We start from the raw sequence: 18,383 nt of genomic DNA on the forward strand, positions 1-18,383 counted from the left end.
AGGAAGAAGGAATATTGGAGTTTCTCATCCCCCCTTTTAGTATAGTATTCTATTATTGACTAAAATTCACTTAGCAGGGACGAATGTGTGACCACCATAATTATGTAGCTATGGAATGACCTCTGGCCTGCCTCTTCAACAGTTTCCATTTATTAGGAAGCAGCTTCTGCAGTCGGCAGAGGTCTGTTTAGTTATCAATCAGGAAACAGTTGGTTAATGGCTCCACTCCCTCCCATAAGCAATCTTTGGTGGAACAGGGAGAAGCAGAGTCCTTGTTAAAATTCCCTTTCATGCCAGAGGTCGCTTGCATAGGGGTTGGGAATGTTCGTTAGCTGCTGCCCGATAGACAAGGAAATAGACCGCTGTTGATTGCAGTGGCTGCTTCCTGGTAGGAACTTGTACGGACAAACAGCTGGTGGTAACAGCTGTATGTATTCCCTAAACTAGTCACTATTTTAGAGGATTCTGGACATTGTGTACCAACATTCCATTATGCTAGTTGGCACCACCTATTGAAATTATGTGACCATTGTCTCCCATTGCAGAAAAAATGGTCAATTCTCATCCAGAAATATTCTCCATTATTTGTCTTTCTCGGAAAACAAATTTATTGCATACAGTGAACTAACCATGGGATATAAGTCAGAGGAATGAATGATATCTCTTCCCTCCTAAGAAAGTGTTCTGGTTGACATTATAGGGGCTCACAGTTTCATACATGTATAAGGCCCATCATGTCTAAACAGTGCACTAGATCAGGCCTCCACAATCTGTATTTGGCAAGCCATAGCCCAGAAGCCATAGCCAGCTTGTCCTGTAGTCAGGAATTCTGGGAGCTGAGGTCCAAAACACATAAAGTGCCACAGGATTTGCACTGCTGCAGTAAATCTTGCTAACTGTAATGTTGGTGTATATGTGTATGCATGCATATAATAATAAAACTTTATTTATACCCTGCCCCATCTCCCAACAAGGGACTCAGAGCGGTTTCCAGTTAAAAAAACATAGTAGATAACATAAAACAAAACAAGTAACATATCAATTTTTTAAAAAATCACAAACTTAACACAATACAACTGACGCATCAATAGGCAATTATTATATAAAACAATTATATATGCTTGATGCACTTTTTAATATGGCTTTCATTTTTGTTTTCTCTTTTATTTTTGTGTGTTTTGTATTTTTTACATTTTTGTGTTATTGTAATCTAATAGTAATAATAATAATAATAATAATAATAATAATAATAATAATAATAATAATAGATGTGACTTTTAGAAGGGAAATGTTATTTTTGTTGACAAAAATCCCTTGAAATCTCTAAAAGATATATAAAAACCTGTACTTCCTTCATGTTTGCTTTCAGATTGCAGCATTAAATAACCATGAAGACTTGGTTACACTATTGCTTGAGAGAGGAGCAGATCCTGATGTTAAAAATGAGGTAGCAGAAATGACAGTAGGGTTTTGGATAATCTTTGTTATGCATTTTTAAAGCCACAGAATATTTTAAAGGACAAATTTAATATGTCCATGTGTATCTTTTCAGTTTGGCAAAGGTGCCCTGGAAATGGCTAGAGGATTGAACCGAATGGTACGGATCTCTTTTGCTTGAACTTCTCTCCTTATTTTCTAATTTATTAGTCTTAATTTTACTGTAACTTAAAACGGTATGTTCTCTTTTTTTTTTTAGAGTGTCGCTTCAATAATAGAAAATAAAAAAAGACAATTGAGTAGTATGTCCATTCAGCTTTCTCCATCTTCCAGTACAGTTGTGTGAAACAAGTAAATGACCTCTTGATAGTTTTCCAGGAAGGTGAGATCATACAGACTGAATTCTTGCCGTTTTCCCTTTTTCGTGTTTGGTTGCTAATGCATTCTTGGACATCTTGATTAAATTCTAGCTTTGATTCTCATTCAGTTTTCTGTTTTTTTACTTTTTGTCTATATTTTTAAGAAATGCTGCTTTTTCTCGGGAGAGGAAAGTTAAATTTATGGATAGGATAGACAAGACATAGTGAGGAGTGCATCAACAGGATCAGCAGTCATACCAATAAGAAAATCCCATTTACTGCATCAGAATCCAATCACCTCTGATGACAGTCTATTTTAATATATCCCCGTGTTGGGATTTTTTCCATATTTCTGTGACAATGATAAAGACATAATGCCTAAAACCTGTTTTTAGTTCTGGTTGTCACACTAAATGTTAAATCTCTCACTTTAGTTAATCCTCTATCTGTTAAACTACATTTAGAGTACGTGTTGCCACATTTTGTGGACTATTGTGATTGGAATTGTTATCATTTTGTCCATGAAGTCCTATTCTCCCCTACATCCAATGAATTGATGGATTGGCATGTGTTATCATCATCACCTCCACAACCACATCACCTTTATTTATATCCTGCTTTCCCCCACAAATGGGGACTCATAATGGCTCATAATTTAAAAGCACAATATGTGTGGCAGAACAATCTTCTTGAGGATCTTCAATGCAGTCTCAGACTATCATCTCCTGTAAGATTAGTGGACAGCTGGACCAGCTGGATCAGCAGTGTTTCCTGAATGCTCAGTACAAAGTACAGATACTTCACCTGAAATACTGTGTCCAGTTCTGGGCACCACAATTCAAGAAGGATATTGACATCTAGGACAAAGATTTGGTCTCTGATGTGTCTTCCAGACAGCAAAGGCTTCATCACTCTTACATTCCTACTCAGGGGCATTTCTACTTTTACTGTCCAAAATGTGAACTGTCCCAAGACATCCCACCTTGTATCAATGCCTACTCAAAATAGCCTCCATACTTTTCCTGACATGCATACATATCATTCAGTTTCAGTAATGGTTTTATTTATTATGAAAAGAATTAGTGAAAAACATTGGTAGAGGACTAAAAGGAGATGCAGATCAATTACAACACTTAACTAAACTGGATGTAAAATGGGATCCCGTGCTTAGGATAGCTTTTCCCAACCTGATGGTTTCTAGATGCTTTAATCCTACCATTCCCAGGAGCAATCATATTTTGGGCTTTGTAGTCCCTCTGGAAAACAATGGCTAGAGTACATGAATGCAACTTTCCAATTATAAAATAAGTACTTTTTAAATGAGCCAATAAGAAAAACATTTTTCTAGAAATTAATTTTGAGTCTCTATACCATTATCTGTAAAAAACATTATCTGTTTTGAAAACTGATATACAATAGTTTCAGTTTTATTTCTGGTCATCAGCATTAATAAATTAGCCTTCTAATTTCTACTGTTTAACACTGAGAAATGAATTTTTGAATCGAAACGTTCCAAGCTCTGGTGCATATAGTATTGCAATTTCAGTTGTGCTTTCTGGACAAAAATTGTTAGCGAATATTAATAATTTCCAAATAATTTTCTTTTAGAAAATTAATTAAAGTACTCCCCCTTGGAAGAACAAAGTAATCAGTTACCCCACAGTATACAATTCCATTCTCAAACTATTTGAGATAAATGCAGAAAATGCAACTCAAAAATGTGTTTATTCTTTATTTAATATAGAATATTTAACAGTGAACAGATTGTTCTGTTATTGAAAGATATGTTTGTCTTTTCTTTAACATGTTACTGTAATAATCTTTACAAAAATGTTTACAAAAGTAAGAAACTGTTATACAGTGCGTTATGTTAAAAATGCTTAGCAAACTGCAATTTAACTGAAAGCATTATAAAGGTATGGTTCATAAAAATTAATGCAATGGTTTATGTAGCTCTAATATCCATTTGTAGTGTGCTAAATGGCCTGTGATGAACAGACTCTTATTACTGCTCTAAACATATTACATGGAAGTAGATCCCACTGATTTCAATAAATGGGCCCAAACTTCCATGAGCATATTATCAAGGATCAGGATATCAGCAGTTGAGATCATATAGCAGTTTCTCTTCCTACTGCAAAACTGAATAGCACCTTTTTTTTTCACCAAAGTCAGTCCTAATGGCAGTTCACATTGCATATTGTATGTCTTGTTTCAAACTAAAAATAAATCTGGATAGTTAAGATATGACATAAGAATCAGGAGAAATCTTTCTGTCCCAGAAAGAAATGTTCAAGGGAATATCATGTTGTGCAGCCTTGCCTTGTTTTTCTGCATTGTCTTAGCTATAAAATATTATTGATTGCACTGGTACAGTTACAAAGATGTCTGCATGAGGCTGCAGTCTGGAAGGGATATTCCAATTTCACTATTTATTTATTAATTTATAGCTCACTTCTAATAAAGTTAAAAAGGTGCCTGCCATTAATGTTTCAAAATAATGAAATTCCCTAATGAATCCTAGTGTATCATTCTAGGAAATTGTTAGTCATTGTAGCCAACAACAAATAACAGTACAATAATATGTCACAGATCAGCACCAGTTACTATGAAGTCAACTCACAATTTGCTTGACTCGGCTAGCGTGAGGCAGCTTTATTCAAAGCAGAAATAATTTGGAAAAGAGAATCCCGGATAATTTAGGGATTATTGACTCACCTGTATTTCCTGCTGTAATAAATGATCTATTACATTATTATTTCTTCGATTTAGAGGTACATGAAGCGTTCTCAATGTGTGTTTGCAAACACGGATGAGAAATGCACAAAGAGATTTGAAAGAGAACAGAAACCTCATGTGAACACAGTGTTGTTACAGTAAATATTTAAGTATTATCATTTGCATTTATATGGTCTTTAAAAGCACACAGCATTAGTAATGATTTTATAATCCTTCCAGAGGTGGCTAATTCAAAGTACTGAGTGAATGGAGGTGGTAATTATATGGCATTCCTTGCCATGGTCCCTCTACCAACACTACCTTGTGTTGGCATGAAGGGTCTATACCTGAGTGTTGATGTATCTGCCGGGCTTCCTTTACTTAAGAAGGAATCTTCATTTGCCCGAATGGATTCTAACAACTATCCTAAATGGATGTGCCTTACGTATATTGCATTCTTTAGCAATAAAGCTGAATATGCTGCAAGCAGAGATGGGAAACAGAAGGGCACACCTTTATGGAAGTGATGGTGAGAAAGTACAGTGTAGCCCTTCCACATTCATTGTTTATATAAGTGGAAACATTTATCCCTTATGATAATCCTGTGTATTAAATTAATTGATTATTCACGTTTTGCTGGTGAATGGCTTGAGAAGGAGTGGCTTGCCTAAAGCCAGCTTAGCCATTTCTTGGCAGAAGTGAAATCTGATCTAGAGGTTCAGCTCTTAACTATAACACCACATAAGCTTAGGAAAAACAAATTTGAATCAGCAACCTCTGTAACAAATGTAGACATTTGTGTATGAACAGATTCAGAATCAAGTGTGTGATCACAACATTCTTGTGTGTCTTCAAGTTATTTCTGATGTACAGCAATTATATTATAATTTTTTGTTGGCAATATTTGTTCAGAAGGGGTTTTCCTTTTCCTCCCCTCTAAGGCTGATGGAATATGATATATTCAAGATCATCTAGTACAGTGGTTCTCAACCTGTGGGTCCCCAGGTATTTTGGCCTACAACTCCCAGAAATCCCAGCCAGTTTACCAGCTGTGAGGAGTTTTGGGAGTTGAAGGCCAAAACATCTGGGGAACCACATGTTGGGAACCATTGACCTAGTAGTTTCCATAGCTGAGCTGGGTCCTTCAGAATTGTCATCCCACAATGCCCAAACTGTTATGCCACACTCGCTCTCAATCACAACATACTGAAAACTAAAGCTAAAGTCCTTCACCAGGAACATAGCTACAGAGACATCTACACCACAGATGCTACTCCTGTTACTGCAATAGGAGTTGCATCCGAGATGTAGATGTCTCTGTAGCTATGTGTCCAAAAACATGAACATGGTCATTTGGGGAGTGTTGCTTAAGATATTTGGGAGGACATGTGATTTTTGCACATTGGAAGCAACTTCCAACTTAAAAACAACAACAAACGTGAATTGTGATGGCATGAATCAGACTTATGCCTTCATAATTCAGGAACAGGATGCCACTGTATAATTGTAAAGAAATCCATTACCAGAATACTGAGATTTATATTGAAGTTTCACTGTTGGGTTTGAACAAGGAAACCATAACTCATGCTGAGAGAAGGCTTGAAAGAATTTCATGAAACAATTTTTTTCCTGTGGCGTTTTATCACTAATTCAAGGTGGTATACCTTTCAAAAAACATAACCACATTTCTCACAACTAAAATCATGGGCCATATGCTAAAGTAATTGTAATTTTTGCTTTATGGTACTTCAAAAGTATATCATTAGCACACTTTAGATAAATTCCTTTGCTGACTTTCAAATAAGGATTCCCTTGCTGAAATATAAAATGGATTTTAATACCATTTTCCACAATGTGCAAAATTCTGCATGAATGCTGATAGATAAAAAAAATAGCCAGAGAAAGCACGCTTTCATGAAATCAAGGGAAAACCTATTATTTGCCAAGAGCTAATAAACAGAAGTGTTTGCATTTAGTTTTCAAGTAATTTTGCTTACTTAAAAAGTGTATTACAACCCTCTAGAAATATGGACTCTCTTTCAGGAATTATAAAATCATTTGCCTTTGTTCTTATTATCGTATTTACTTAAATCTCACCTTTTTTTGGCTAAATGATCTTGACAAAATTGGGGTATGCATTAGAGTCACATCATACAGTAATCTAAGGCCCCTTCTACACTACCATATAACATTCAGATTATCTGCTTTGAACTAGATTATATGGCAGTGTAGACTTATATAATCCAGTTCAAAGCAGATAATGTGGATTATCTTGCTTTGATAAAGTGGATTATATAGCAGTGTAGAAGGGACCTCTGACTCATGGCAAGCCTGTCAGAAGGATTTTTTGACAGCAACTCTAATGTGTACCTTTTTGGGCCAAATTACAAAGAGCTGCTGTAATTTTGCTGTTGTGCATTACATATGGCAGCAATACTTTTTTTGGTTTCTGGGTTTTGAAAATTGAGGTGCTGATTAGATTCGATGGTGCATTAGACTCAAGTAAATACAGATATTGCCATCTTGCATATCAAGTTCTTCAAATGGAACACAATTAATACATGTTCTACCTGATCTAACTGGTTGTCCTTAACACAGCTATTTATGTGTGATAAGTTTGACCACAGAGATATGAAGATTTGCATTAAAATGGAGGGAGGAGGTTTGTGGCATAAGCAGATAGGTGTTAATTCCTACCACTTTGTTAGTTGGGCACAGTAGAATATTTTTTTTGGGGGGGGGGTGGCCAATTTATTTTACTCATTGTCTCCAGTGGTACATAAGTTTGTCAGCCAGAGTAGTTTTAATTTATGTTGAGACCAGGGACCTAGGACTCTTGGCCACCCTTGATATGTGCCATAAGAACTGCATCCAGTGGGCAACCATGGTGCTAAAAAAGCTCTGCAAGTCTCCAAGGAGGACCCCCCACAGGTGAATCATCTTTTCCATAGTGACCTAGTGGGACAACCTCCTTTTCCTGCAAATGTCTGCAGTATTCTTAGGATCCTCAGGTGACCATCCCATATGATCCTATCATGAAATGAAAACTGATGTGGTAGAGACTACAAATAGGATCCACTTAAAGATCGGACCCATACATTTGGGACTTAAAATTCTGAAGCTTCCTTACCTATATATTATATTTATGCTCACATGTTTAATAATATCCACCAAAGGACGTAGACAATTATGTTGTACCCTGCCTCGAGCCACAGGGAGAGGCAGATAATAAATTTATTAAAATTATTAATTATTAATATCAAATAATTAATCCTTTTTGTAATATAGTTACTATGATAATAAGGAATGAGTTGGGTCAATTTGTTCAATTTATTAGTGCTTTTGCTGAATTCTTTTAATTATGTAATTGCTTTCATCTTTTCTCCCATAAGCTAGCTGTAACAGTAAAATCTGATTGATTTTGTTTCACACACATATTTAGAGGAAATAATGGTTGACAGTACCAATAAAATTACTAATAGTGCCTGTTTTAAAATATCTAGTCCACTAGAGTAAATGGTCTCAGTCTGGGAATACCGGGTGTTTCAAAATAATGGACCCAATTTCAAAGCAGTATATTTTGCAATGGCAAAATTGTTATGTTTACACAAAAGGTTACAGATGGTGTAATGAGTTATCAAACATTACTATTTTGAGCCAGAAATAAATCTAAAAAAATAATCCCACGAAAGAAGAATATCTCATTAGACCAGTGGTTCACAACCTTCCTAATGCTGCAACCCCTGAATACAGTTCCTCATGTTGAGGTGACCCCCAACCATAAATTTTTTTGTTGCTATTTCAGAACTGTAATTTTGCTCCTGTTATGAATTGTAATGTAAATATCTGATATGCAAGATGTATTTTAATTCACTGGACCAAATTTGGCGCAAATACCCAATATGCCCAAATTTGAATACTGGTGGGTTGGCGGGGATACAACTCCTTTGGGAGTTGTAGTTGCTGGGATTTATAGTTAACCTACAATCAAAGAGCATTTTGAACCCAGACCACAATGGATCTGCACCAAACTTGGCACACAAAACTCCCATGACCAACAGAAAATGCTGGAAGGGTTTGGTGGGCATTAACCTTGCGTTTTGGAGTTGTAGTTCACCTACATCCAGAGCGCACTGTGGACTCAAACAATGATGGATCTGGATCAAACTTGGCAGAAATACCCAATATGATCAACTTTGAATACTGGTGCGGGGTTTTTTTTTGGGGGGGGGGACTGACCCAACATGATGGGGATTGTAGTTCTCCCTGCATCCAGTCACAGCAGGAGAGCTTTTGGTGGGAGGATTTATCATCTGTTTCCAAAAAGGAGGAGGAGGACAGGCGGAGAGATCTTCAGTCTTCTCTGCCAAAGGAGTTCCTAAGACTATCAGAAAAACGTGTTTTCTGATGGTCTTTGGGTGACCCCTCTGATACCCTCTTGTGACCCCTGCCAGGGGTCCTGACCCCCAGGTTGAAAAACACTGAATTAGGCTTTATATTGCAAGATTGCCAACTTGCAAATGCCTGAGGCTAGGGGCTGTTTGTGTGCTGGTAGAGGCACGTAGCAGTAAGCCTTGAAACTCTATGGCCCATTCTTTCATGGGATAAGAGTTTAATGAGAGGTTCATGATTGAAAAAATACAGTGATTTCAAATGGGGTCCATCTTTTTGAAACATCATGTAGTAGGAACTCATGGCAAGACCAGGTCACCAACATCAGAAATGAATACACAGACAATTTGAAATGAATATACAATCTGTATATTCATTAGAAATGAATATACAGACAGTTTGTCCCATTGAAACTAATAACATTCACCGTTATCTACAATTTCACATATCTATGCAAAGTCTGGTATCATATGGAGAAGTAAATACACAATGTTGACCAAATCTAAATTGACAGGAACACATACAAATCCACATTGCGAGTGACATTCAGTTTAGTTCCCATCTCACCTCTTTTCACACATACACAGATTGACATGGTGATAGCAAAACCTGATTCTTTATGTGCAAACCTTTTTATCTCCAATGCCTGCTTAGTGTGGTGTAAAGTATGCAAACACTGGCCAAGATCCGACACTAAACAGCTGGAGTATTATGCTCTAGCCACACCATTTCGTGTCCTCACCCAACCCCATCCTGCTCCAGGCAGTTGATATATCCAGACAAACAGCTGTCAAGCTAATGCTGCTTATAGGCAGGGATGAGAGCCAGATCTAACAAGGAAGAAACAGCTGGTCCCAACTTGGAAGGGGACAAAATGGTGGTGCACACTTGGATGGTTTGCACAGTCCATTTTTCCTCTTGGTGCCCAAAGCGACATAATTTCATTGTCTGACTTGCATCTCCCCACAAGTTACCAACAGTAGAAGCCCTTCCCAAGGCTTGATAGCAGCCTGGATATAGGTGTTGGACAGGGCACAAAGGAATAGCAATAGCCCGTCCCCCATCCAGAAAGGGGCACAGATACATTAGCAATGCCTCCATGTGCATATGTTACTACCAGCATGCCACTCACTGTTTTCTGAACAAGGAATTTATTTCTCAAGTTATATTGCTCCACTCCTTTATGATGCTGCATTACATATGGGTTGTCAAGAGAGACAGAGAGAACTTGCACACTGCCCTCTTCTTGAGGAAATTACTTCCAAGGATTCTTGCTTTATGGAAAAAAATGTTATAGCTAGATTAATGCAGAAAGAATTGCTTATGAATGCCAGTCAAATAGAATGAAATGGCCAGGGTGCTTTTGAGGGGAAATGGGGACGGCTCAAAATGCACAAGAAGTAATTTTAAAAAATCCTAGGAACACCTGCCTTTCAGTTGAAATGCCAAATCCTATCCTTAAAATATAGATATTGCCGTCTGTAAATTTCCTCATTTAGAATTATATTAATATATTCAAAAATGCCATATAAATTAAAATATAGTTGCACAGGAACATACATAAGCTTTAGGAACCAAACTGTTTTTCTTAAGAGATCGCTCTCTTTTGTTTTATTGATTCTGTTTGTTATGTGGATATATTTGTTCTGTTTCTTCATAAGTATGGGTGCTGTGGTTGCCTGGATACAGAGCCCAGTAATGGGAGGACTTAAATTACTTAGACCAAAAATGTCAAATGGTCTTCAAGTTCTGTTTCTCTTCTTAAAGAAGCACTGACTATTGAATGTTTGGATATTAGCACATTGTAGATGACCAAAAGTCTAACAGGACTAATTCAATTACTAGTCCCAACCACAGTAGACCCATTAAATCAATGTACTTTCCTAATGGAAATCTTACCAAGTTCTCATTGATTCAGTGGGTTTACTCTGACTAACAATTGCATTTATTCCAGTTTAATGTAGCAGGGAATAAATGATTTGTCAACCCTATGTTGACAGATAGAAACAGATTATATTAATATGTTTTCTTTCTATAAGTTCCCTTCAGAACTAATAAAGAAAGCAATTAGATGGGAGAAACAAAGCTGGCTCAAGCTCATAAGTACAAGTAAAAGATGCTAAAACAGCTTGTGCTGATGTTCCTGAACTCTGTTTGAACCACTTCTTATATGTATAGGCTAGTTGTCCATTGCTGCTATTAATGGAATCCAATCTGAGAGGCTGCTATGGTGACCTGGACAGAAAGAAGGAAATACATTCAGTCCTCCACATTAGTGCCACATTAGGGCACAAAACCCCCCATAAAAATGGAAACCTAAATAAATTGCTATTTTCTGGAAGAACACCTCTCTAGGAATTTCTAGATCTTTCAGTATGACATTATGGTCAACTTCTACTGGATGGTCACCACAGAATTGCATTGCATGATCTAAAGATTCCTAGAGAGGTGTTATCTCTAGAAATCTCTATGTTCTCCAGCATGACCAAAGGAAGTTGGCCATAGAGTAATACTGGAGAACCTAAAGATTCCATAGAGATATCATTTTAATCAAATCTGTGAATAATGAAGTCCCCAAAAGACAAAATGCAAATGTGGAGGGGGCGACTACTGTTTTGAAATATTTCCCAAGAAATACTGAGATATTTCCAAAGCATCTTAGAGGGTCATATGATCTTTGCCTAAGACCTATGAAAGATCAGAATAGAGAACACTGGGACTGGTAGACCAATATTTGGCATTTTCCTTCCTTTCTCTCCATCTTTCTCTTACATGTACACACAAACTCCCTGAAGCTGTGCTCTATTTATTTATTTACAGTATTTATATTCCGCCCTTCTCACCCCGAAGGGGACTCAGGGCGGATTACAATGCACATATATATGGCAAACATTCAATGCCATCAGACAAACAACATATAGACAGACACAGAGGTAGTTTAACATTTTCCAGCTTTCCAGCTTCATGTGGGTATGCTCGATTCTGGCCACAGGGGGAGCTGTTGTTTCACCGTCCACTAGTGACACCAAGTACTGTACTTCCTCATTCCTTCCACAAGCTGCTGGCAGTTTTATGGTGTTGTACATTAGTTAAATTAGCCTCCTGCATAAAGCGTACCTAAATTTCCTAGTTGACAGATGCAACTGTCTTTCGGACTGCTTAGGTCAACAGCAAGCTAGGCTATTTAATGGTCAGGGGCTTAACCCGACCAGGGCTTCGAACTCATGACCTCTCTGTCAGTAGTGATTTATTGCAGCTGGCACTAACCAGCTGCGCCACAGCCCGGCCCTAGTGAATGTAATCCACTCAGTGCAAATGCATGGAATGTGCAAATCTTCACATGTTGTTAGATTACAACTTCCACTATGCCTATCACTAATCAGTAGTCAGGAATGATGAGCTCAGATGTTGTCGAATGAGCCCATCATTCCTGACTACTGATTAGTAATAGGCATAGTGGAAGTTGTAATCTAACAACATCTGAAGGTTTGCACATTTCATCCATCTTGTTCTGTTCTGTCCTGTCTCCAAACAGCATTGAATGTTTGCCTTGTATGTGTACTGTCATCCGCCCTGAGCCCCCTTGGGGAGATAGGGTGGAATATAAATAAAGTATTATTAACATCTGGATAGTCATAAGTTTCTTGCCCCAGATTCAGACGCAGAGTTTCATGCAGAGATATCTCCCTGTCTTGCTAACTGAACCCTGCTTTTGTTACCTGTGATGCCAAGGACAGTGTGTAGCCAAAGTAATTTCTCCAATGCTGATGTGATCAGCCATTTTTTTGGTATCCAGTTCAAGCTTTCTCTCCTAACACCAAGATGCATATTTTGTACACCAATCAATACCTTTTGGATCTTAGGATCTTTCATGCATATGAAAGTCTAACTTTCAGTCTATTGCAGTGGTATGTTTAGAAATAAAAGAAGTATTCAGAGATGTCCATATAGCCAGAATATTAAAATGTGGATTCCAATATAAAAAGAATGGCATACAGGCTTGAACATTGCATTATGAGACCACCATCTGAATCCCCATGCAGCTATGGAAATCCATCTTAGGCGACTCACATTCTCAGCCTCAGAGGGAACAAATTATTTCAAGAAAGCCCTATGATAGTTTCACCTTAGGCCTGTCCTAAGACAGAAATGACTTGAAGACACACAACAAAGTAGCAACATAACCATATGATCTGATGACCACTGCAGCCCAGACTACTGCAAAGGACTCAATACCTTGTATTGCACTGAATGTAAGGGATTATTAGAGCACCATTTTAAAGAAGCACCCCAAAAACCCTCAAATATTAATTAATGCAGAAATGTTCTATCAACTATCAAAAACCATGAACAAGGTCAAAGTTTGCATACTAAGCCTTCGTTTTCATTACAAAATTAAAAAACACAGCCTCTTGAAATATGATTTGTCTCAGTGTAATCTGAAAATATATCTAAAACACATTGTGAATTTGAATAAGATCATTAGTTGATAAGAACAAGTACTATACCTGAAATGAATACCTATGTGATATTAAATCTAGAACCTGTTGCTGTGGCCTACAGGGTATTAAGCCAGACATTTGCTAAGTGGGGCTAGATTTATCATCAACATGAGATTTTTGATGTTTGGACAAGTCTTCAAGTCTCAAATTCATGTCTTCAATATCCTTTGAAACAATTATTCTAAACCACAATGATGGAGATATATAATAAGGTATTTGCATATACAGTAGAGTCTCGCTTATCCAACGTAAACGGGCTGGCAGAATGTTGGATAAGCGAATATGTTGGATAATAAGGAGAGATTAAGGAAAAGCCTATTAAACATCAAATTATGTTATGATTTTACAAATTAAGCACCAAAACATCATGTTATACAACAAATTTTACAGAAAAAGTAGTTCAATTCACAGTAATGCTATTTAGTAATTACTGTATTTATTAATTTAGCACCAAAATATCACGATATATTGAAAACATTTACTAAAAAAAATGCGCTGGATAATCCAGAACGTTGGATAAGTGAGTGTTGGATAAGTGAGACTCTACTGTATCACATTTTTGCATTATTTCCCTCCAATCAGTTGCTGTCTGTCTTCCATTTTAGTGTCCCTATTTCACTTCATGATAAATACCAAATTGGTAAAATGAGTTAGTGAATTTCCTATCCCTGTGTCTTATATATACTTTAAACTGATTCAGGGTAACTGACAGTTACTTCTCAATACAGCAACAGAGTAAGGACTAAACGAAATACTGCCTGCAGACCCTGTGACATGCACTGTTGCACTACCACCTTTTCAGACCAATCTACTGGAAAAGAAATAGAGGCATGAGGTTTTGTGGCTTGCTGGCATCACTATTGCTCATGTTTCTTTATCTCAGGCCATGTTGAATACCCAACTGCTGAAAATTTAATAGGCCCACAATTCCTCCACTTATGAAGTTTGACACCCCTGAAACAACCAGGAGGACACCCAGGCAAAGCCAAGAGTTGCAGCCGGAAGTTGCTATTTATTATCCCAAATAGGGGTCTGTAGGGCACAACAATGCTCCCTGGACCCTCAAAAGTTATCTACTCCCAGGTTATCCACTCTTGATTTAAAACTGACTTTTGGATGTGTATTTTTAGCTGTTCGCTTTCAGTTTCCTTTCAGCTTGCTGGAAGAAACGGATCCCAATTATAACCACCTTTAAAGAATGTGTACAACCCACTGAGACATTTGTAATGAAGGATGGGTTCCTGTGTGCTTAAAAAGCATAAAAATGGCTTCCTTCCTTGGAAAATTTGGTTATGGTGAAACAATATCTACTACAGTGCTCTACACTGTAATAAATATTCAATATAAAATAATAATTTACAAGTACCTGAGCAAGGACGCACCCCACCTTCACATAGCACCAAAGGCAGTAGCCCAGAGTTCTTAAAAATAATGGGATTCTGAACATTAAAAAAATTCTACCTAATGATATAAAAATATGGATCTCCAACTAGAGTTGAAAATAGTGCAAACTTCTGTCTTCACTTTCCAGGATAAAATTGTAGTGTTCCAATTTGTCATTGCTTATAGGCAGCATTGCAGGATCTGTGCCCATGAAGCAGATGTTTTGGTGCAGGCCTGTTGCATAAAAGAGAATGAATTAATATGGCACACACAAAAGATAAAATAAAAAATACTGTGGTTTATAGGTATAATATTGATCATGACATCAGGGAGAGAAAAAGAGACCAGTAAGCCTTGTGTCTGTGTTCACAACATTGGAATGCAAAAAACAAAACAAAACACACACACACACACACACACACACACACACACACATAAACCCCACAGAATTAAGCAATTTGTCGTCATGTGGTGACACTGTCTTATACAAATACTTGTTGATGAAACCCATCCTTATTTGGGGGAACTTTTGTGACTGAAGATGTTATGGTGTCTATCATCCCTATCCAAACAGCCAACTCCAAAGGATATTCTGCTGTGTTTCAGAAAAGCATGCACTTTCATAACTGAACACCCAGACTCACCTAACAGAAGAAAGTTGACACACAGGTTTAGGAAACTCATGTGCTGCTCTGGAGGCATTGGTGAAATGAGCACTTTTGCTTTTCTGAGGATCAGCCGGCAAAGGCTTTCTAGGAGGACTCGGCTTGCAAGATTCCTGTAATGTGAAACAAAATCATAGGATTTCTCTAGTAAGAGGAATTAACCTTTATAAAATAGAGATAAAAATGATCAAATATGAGGCAAGGATGGTAAGGCATGCCGAAAGCTTTCACTGGGTTGCTGTGGGTCGAGTAGAGAGAGAGTGATATGCCCCCCAAATCTCTGAATTACAAGCTGTCTGGTGCCTTGAACCTGGACCCAATCCTAATTTAATGTTTTTATCAGCAAAGCAACCTGGCTCTCATTTAAAATGAATGGTTATTGACAATCTGCAGTATGTTTGTCATTACATTCTTTAGGAAGAAAGGCTGGTAATGAAATATGGAAAAAAAATCATAAGAGTCACAGAATTGGAAGAGACCATGAGGATTATCCAGTCCAATCTCCTGCCATGCAGGAAACCTAATCCAATTACAAAGTATCCATTAATAAAAGAACTTTACATTTGTTAGATTTCATTTAAGGGGGGAAATTAGCCTCGACATTATTTTTTCAAACAGACACTACCAAGGACATAAGCTGAAACAAATGGGGAAGAAATATTACTAAAATAGGTTAGATTGCAAATTATGATTCTCTGTTTTATTAGCTTCCAGCAATAACAGATACCGTATTTTGGGGGGTGGGGGAACTTTCAGTTCGTTGTGTTGTAAAGGGAATTGTGCTCGGTTTTATTATATCATTGCAACTTGGTGTTTTTTTCTGTTAGTACAGCATTTCTGAAAATGAAACAGCAAAACGATAACTTGAAACCCAATATTATTGAGACAGTTGGCAATTAGAGGAAAATTACACTTTTAGCTCCAGGAACGTTTTGCGGTGGCTGCCTACAGGTCTCGCAAAAATTGTGAACTATGTCCCTCTCCATGCTGCCAGGCATGGAAACAACACTACCTATGGGTATTTGATCTGGTTTTGCATACAGGATCAAGACATGGCAGGCAGCCTTTTATTACTGGGCGTAATAATCAGGAAACAACAAAAATACAAGTATACCACAATTAATGAAGTAGATGTGTTCTGGGGTATTATTTAATAGAAAATGTAATGTCAGAGAAACAAATAACAAGGAAGGAATGGAAATATGTAGCTAAACCATGAAGAAAGGCAGTTGGATGTTTTAGCCAATTTGATCTTTAAAACTAACACTTGAAATGGAACAACTGGATTAAGTTAGCCTTGCATAAGTAAAAGATTTTTAGAGGCAGGGGCTTACATGAAAATTCCTTCCACTTCCCCAGTTTCAGCCTTATACATGCCTGAACATGACTAAACATTTAGCCCTTTGGGAAACTGGAAATCTCCATAACCTTTTGGAGATTTTATAATGTTCGGAAAGGCATGACCTTGTCAGAAGTCACAACCTTTTGAAAAATGATTCCATAATGTCTTGATAAAAGCATGACCTGTTAAGAGTCATAACCTTTTTGGGAAAATGGCATTTACCAGCATTCGTGCAAGGCAACTAGGTTTCTCAGCTGTTAAACAGATAGGTATGTCTTTGAACTGTTAGGGACATGCCAATGCACACACACACACACACACACACTTGCAGCAGAGTTTCAGAAGTGTTTTTTTTAGCTGTCCAAAAACATCTACTCTTCCTTAAAATATATTTGATTAAATCATGCTTTCAAGAGACAAAAATAAGTAGACTTCTTTAAAAATAACATAGTTGGTTTACTCACAAACTTCATGTATTCAGTATAGAAGTACTTTGCATATGAATCAGTTGCAAATAGATTTGAAGTAGTTTCTCTATGTAACAGAGCATCTTTCTTAGAAAGTCTAATGCCTTCTGTACAGCATTCTGTTTCTACTGAAGTCTCCAAGCATAGAGTTCTTACTGAAGTCTAAACCATACTCCATCTACAGTCTTCCAAACTGAACTGTTCTAAAATGGAGTCTGAGTCCTGAACAAGCCCAGATCTGATCATATGGTCTGCAGCCCCTCCCACAGCATGGAGTTAAAGAAAACTGTAATATACATATACAATACAATAAGCAATCTGAATTCTTTTGTTTGGAGGTAACATTTTGATCTGAAAGTTTCATAGTGAAGGCTTGAAGAAGATTGCTACAGTAGAGTCTCGCTTATCCAATGTAACCGGGCCGGCAGAATGTTGGATAAGCGAATATGTTGGATAATAAGGAGAGATTAAGGAAAAGCCTATTAAACATCAAACATTAGGTTATGATTTTACAAATTAAGCACCAAAACATCATGTTATACAACAAATTTGACAGAAAAAATAGTTCAATACACAGTAATGCTATGTAGTAATTACTGTATTTACAAATTTATCACGATGTTTTGAAAAGATTGACTACAAAAATGCATTGGATAATCCAGAATGTTGGATAAGCAAGTGTTGGATATGTGAGACTCTATTTCCAAAAGCCCTTGGGAGAACAGAAAAACGGGATAATCCCGTCATCCATCCATACAAAGGCATATACCATGCGGAGGGTCATTTTTATTTCCATTCTAATGTTTCCCTTTAGTTTGTCCCTATATGTCAGGGGTCCCCAAACTAAGGCCCGTGGGCCGGATGTGGCCCTCCAAGGTCATTTACCTGGCCCCTGTCCTAAACTTTAGACTTAGGGTTGACCTAAGTCTACCTGGTCTTTGGAGGTCTTTTTGCTTACCTATAGTCTTATGAGATCATCTAGATGGTCTTTGAAGGTCTCTTTGCTTAGCGACAGCCTTATGAGACCATCTAGATGGCTTTTGGAGGTCACTTTCCTTAACTATGGTCCTATGAGACCGACTAGATGGCCTTTGAAGGTCCTTTTCCTTACCTATGGT

At 37.4% G+C, this 18,383-nt stretch overlaps 2 protein-coding genes across 6 annotated transcripts in view; one reads left to right on the plus strand and one right to left on the minus strand.

Moving 5' to 3' along the window:
* fank1 (fibronectin type III and ankyrin repeat domains 1) overlaps window positions 1-1,919 on the plus strand; it is a 38,241-nt gene extending 36,322 nt beyond the window's left edge. For all 3 annotated transcript variants that reach the window (XM_003218595.4, XM_062976060.1, XM_008106756.3), the window contains 3 exons: window positions 1,370-1,447; window positions 1,553-1,597; window positions 1,697-1,919. In XM_003218595.4, the coding sequence (XP_003218643.2) occupies window positions 1,370-1,447; window positions 1,553-1,597; window positions 1,697-1,783 (210 nt within the window). In that variant the 3' untranslated portion in view covers window positions 1,784-1,919. The remainder of the gene's footprint in view (window positions 1-1,369; window positions 1,448-1,552; window positions 1,598-1,696) is intronic.
* Window positions 1,920-3,514: 1,595 nt separating this feature from the next.
* The window catches only part of adam12 (ADAM metallopeptidase domain 12), a 355,264-nt gene continuing 340,395 nt past the window's right edge, over window positions 3,515-18,383 (minus strand). For all 3 annotated transcript variants that reach the window (XM_008106757.3, XM_062976054.1, XM_062976055.1), the window contains exons 22-23: window positions 15,436-15,569; window positions 3,515-15,025 (exon numbers count right to left, since the gene is read on the minus strand). In XM_008106757.3, coding sequence (XP_008104964.1) covers window positions 14,965-15,025; window positions 15,436-15,569 — 195 coding nt within the window. In that variant the 3' untranslated portion in view covers window positions 3,515-14,964. The remainder of the gene's footprint in view (window positions 15,026-15,435; window positions 15,570-18,383) is intronic.

Source organism: Anolis carolinensis, chromosome 3 (assembly GCF_035594765.1).
Source record: "Anolis carolinensis isolate JA03-04 chromosome 3, rAnoCar3.1.pri, whole genome shotgun sequence".
NCBI classification, from domain to species: Eukaryota; Metazoa; Chordata; class Lepidosauria; order Squamata; family Dactyloidae; genus Anolis; species Anolis carolinensis.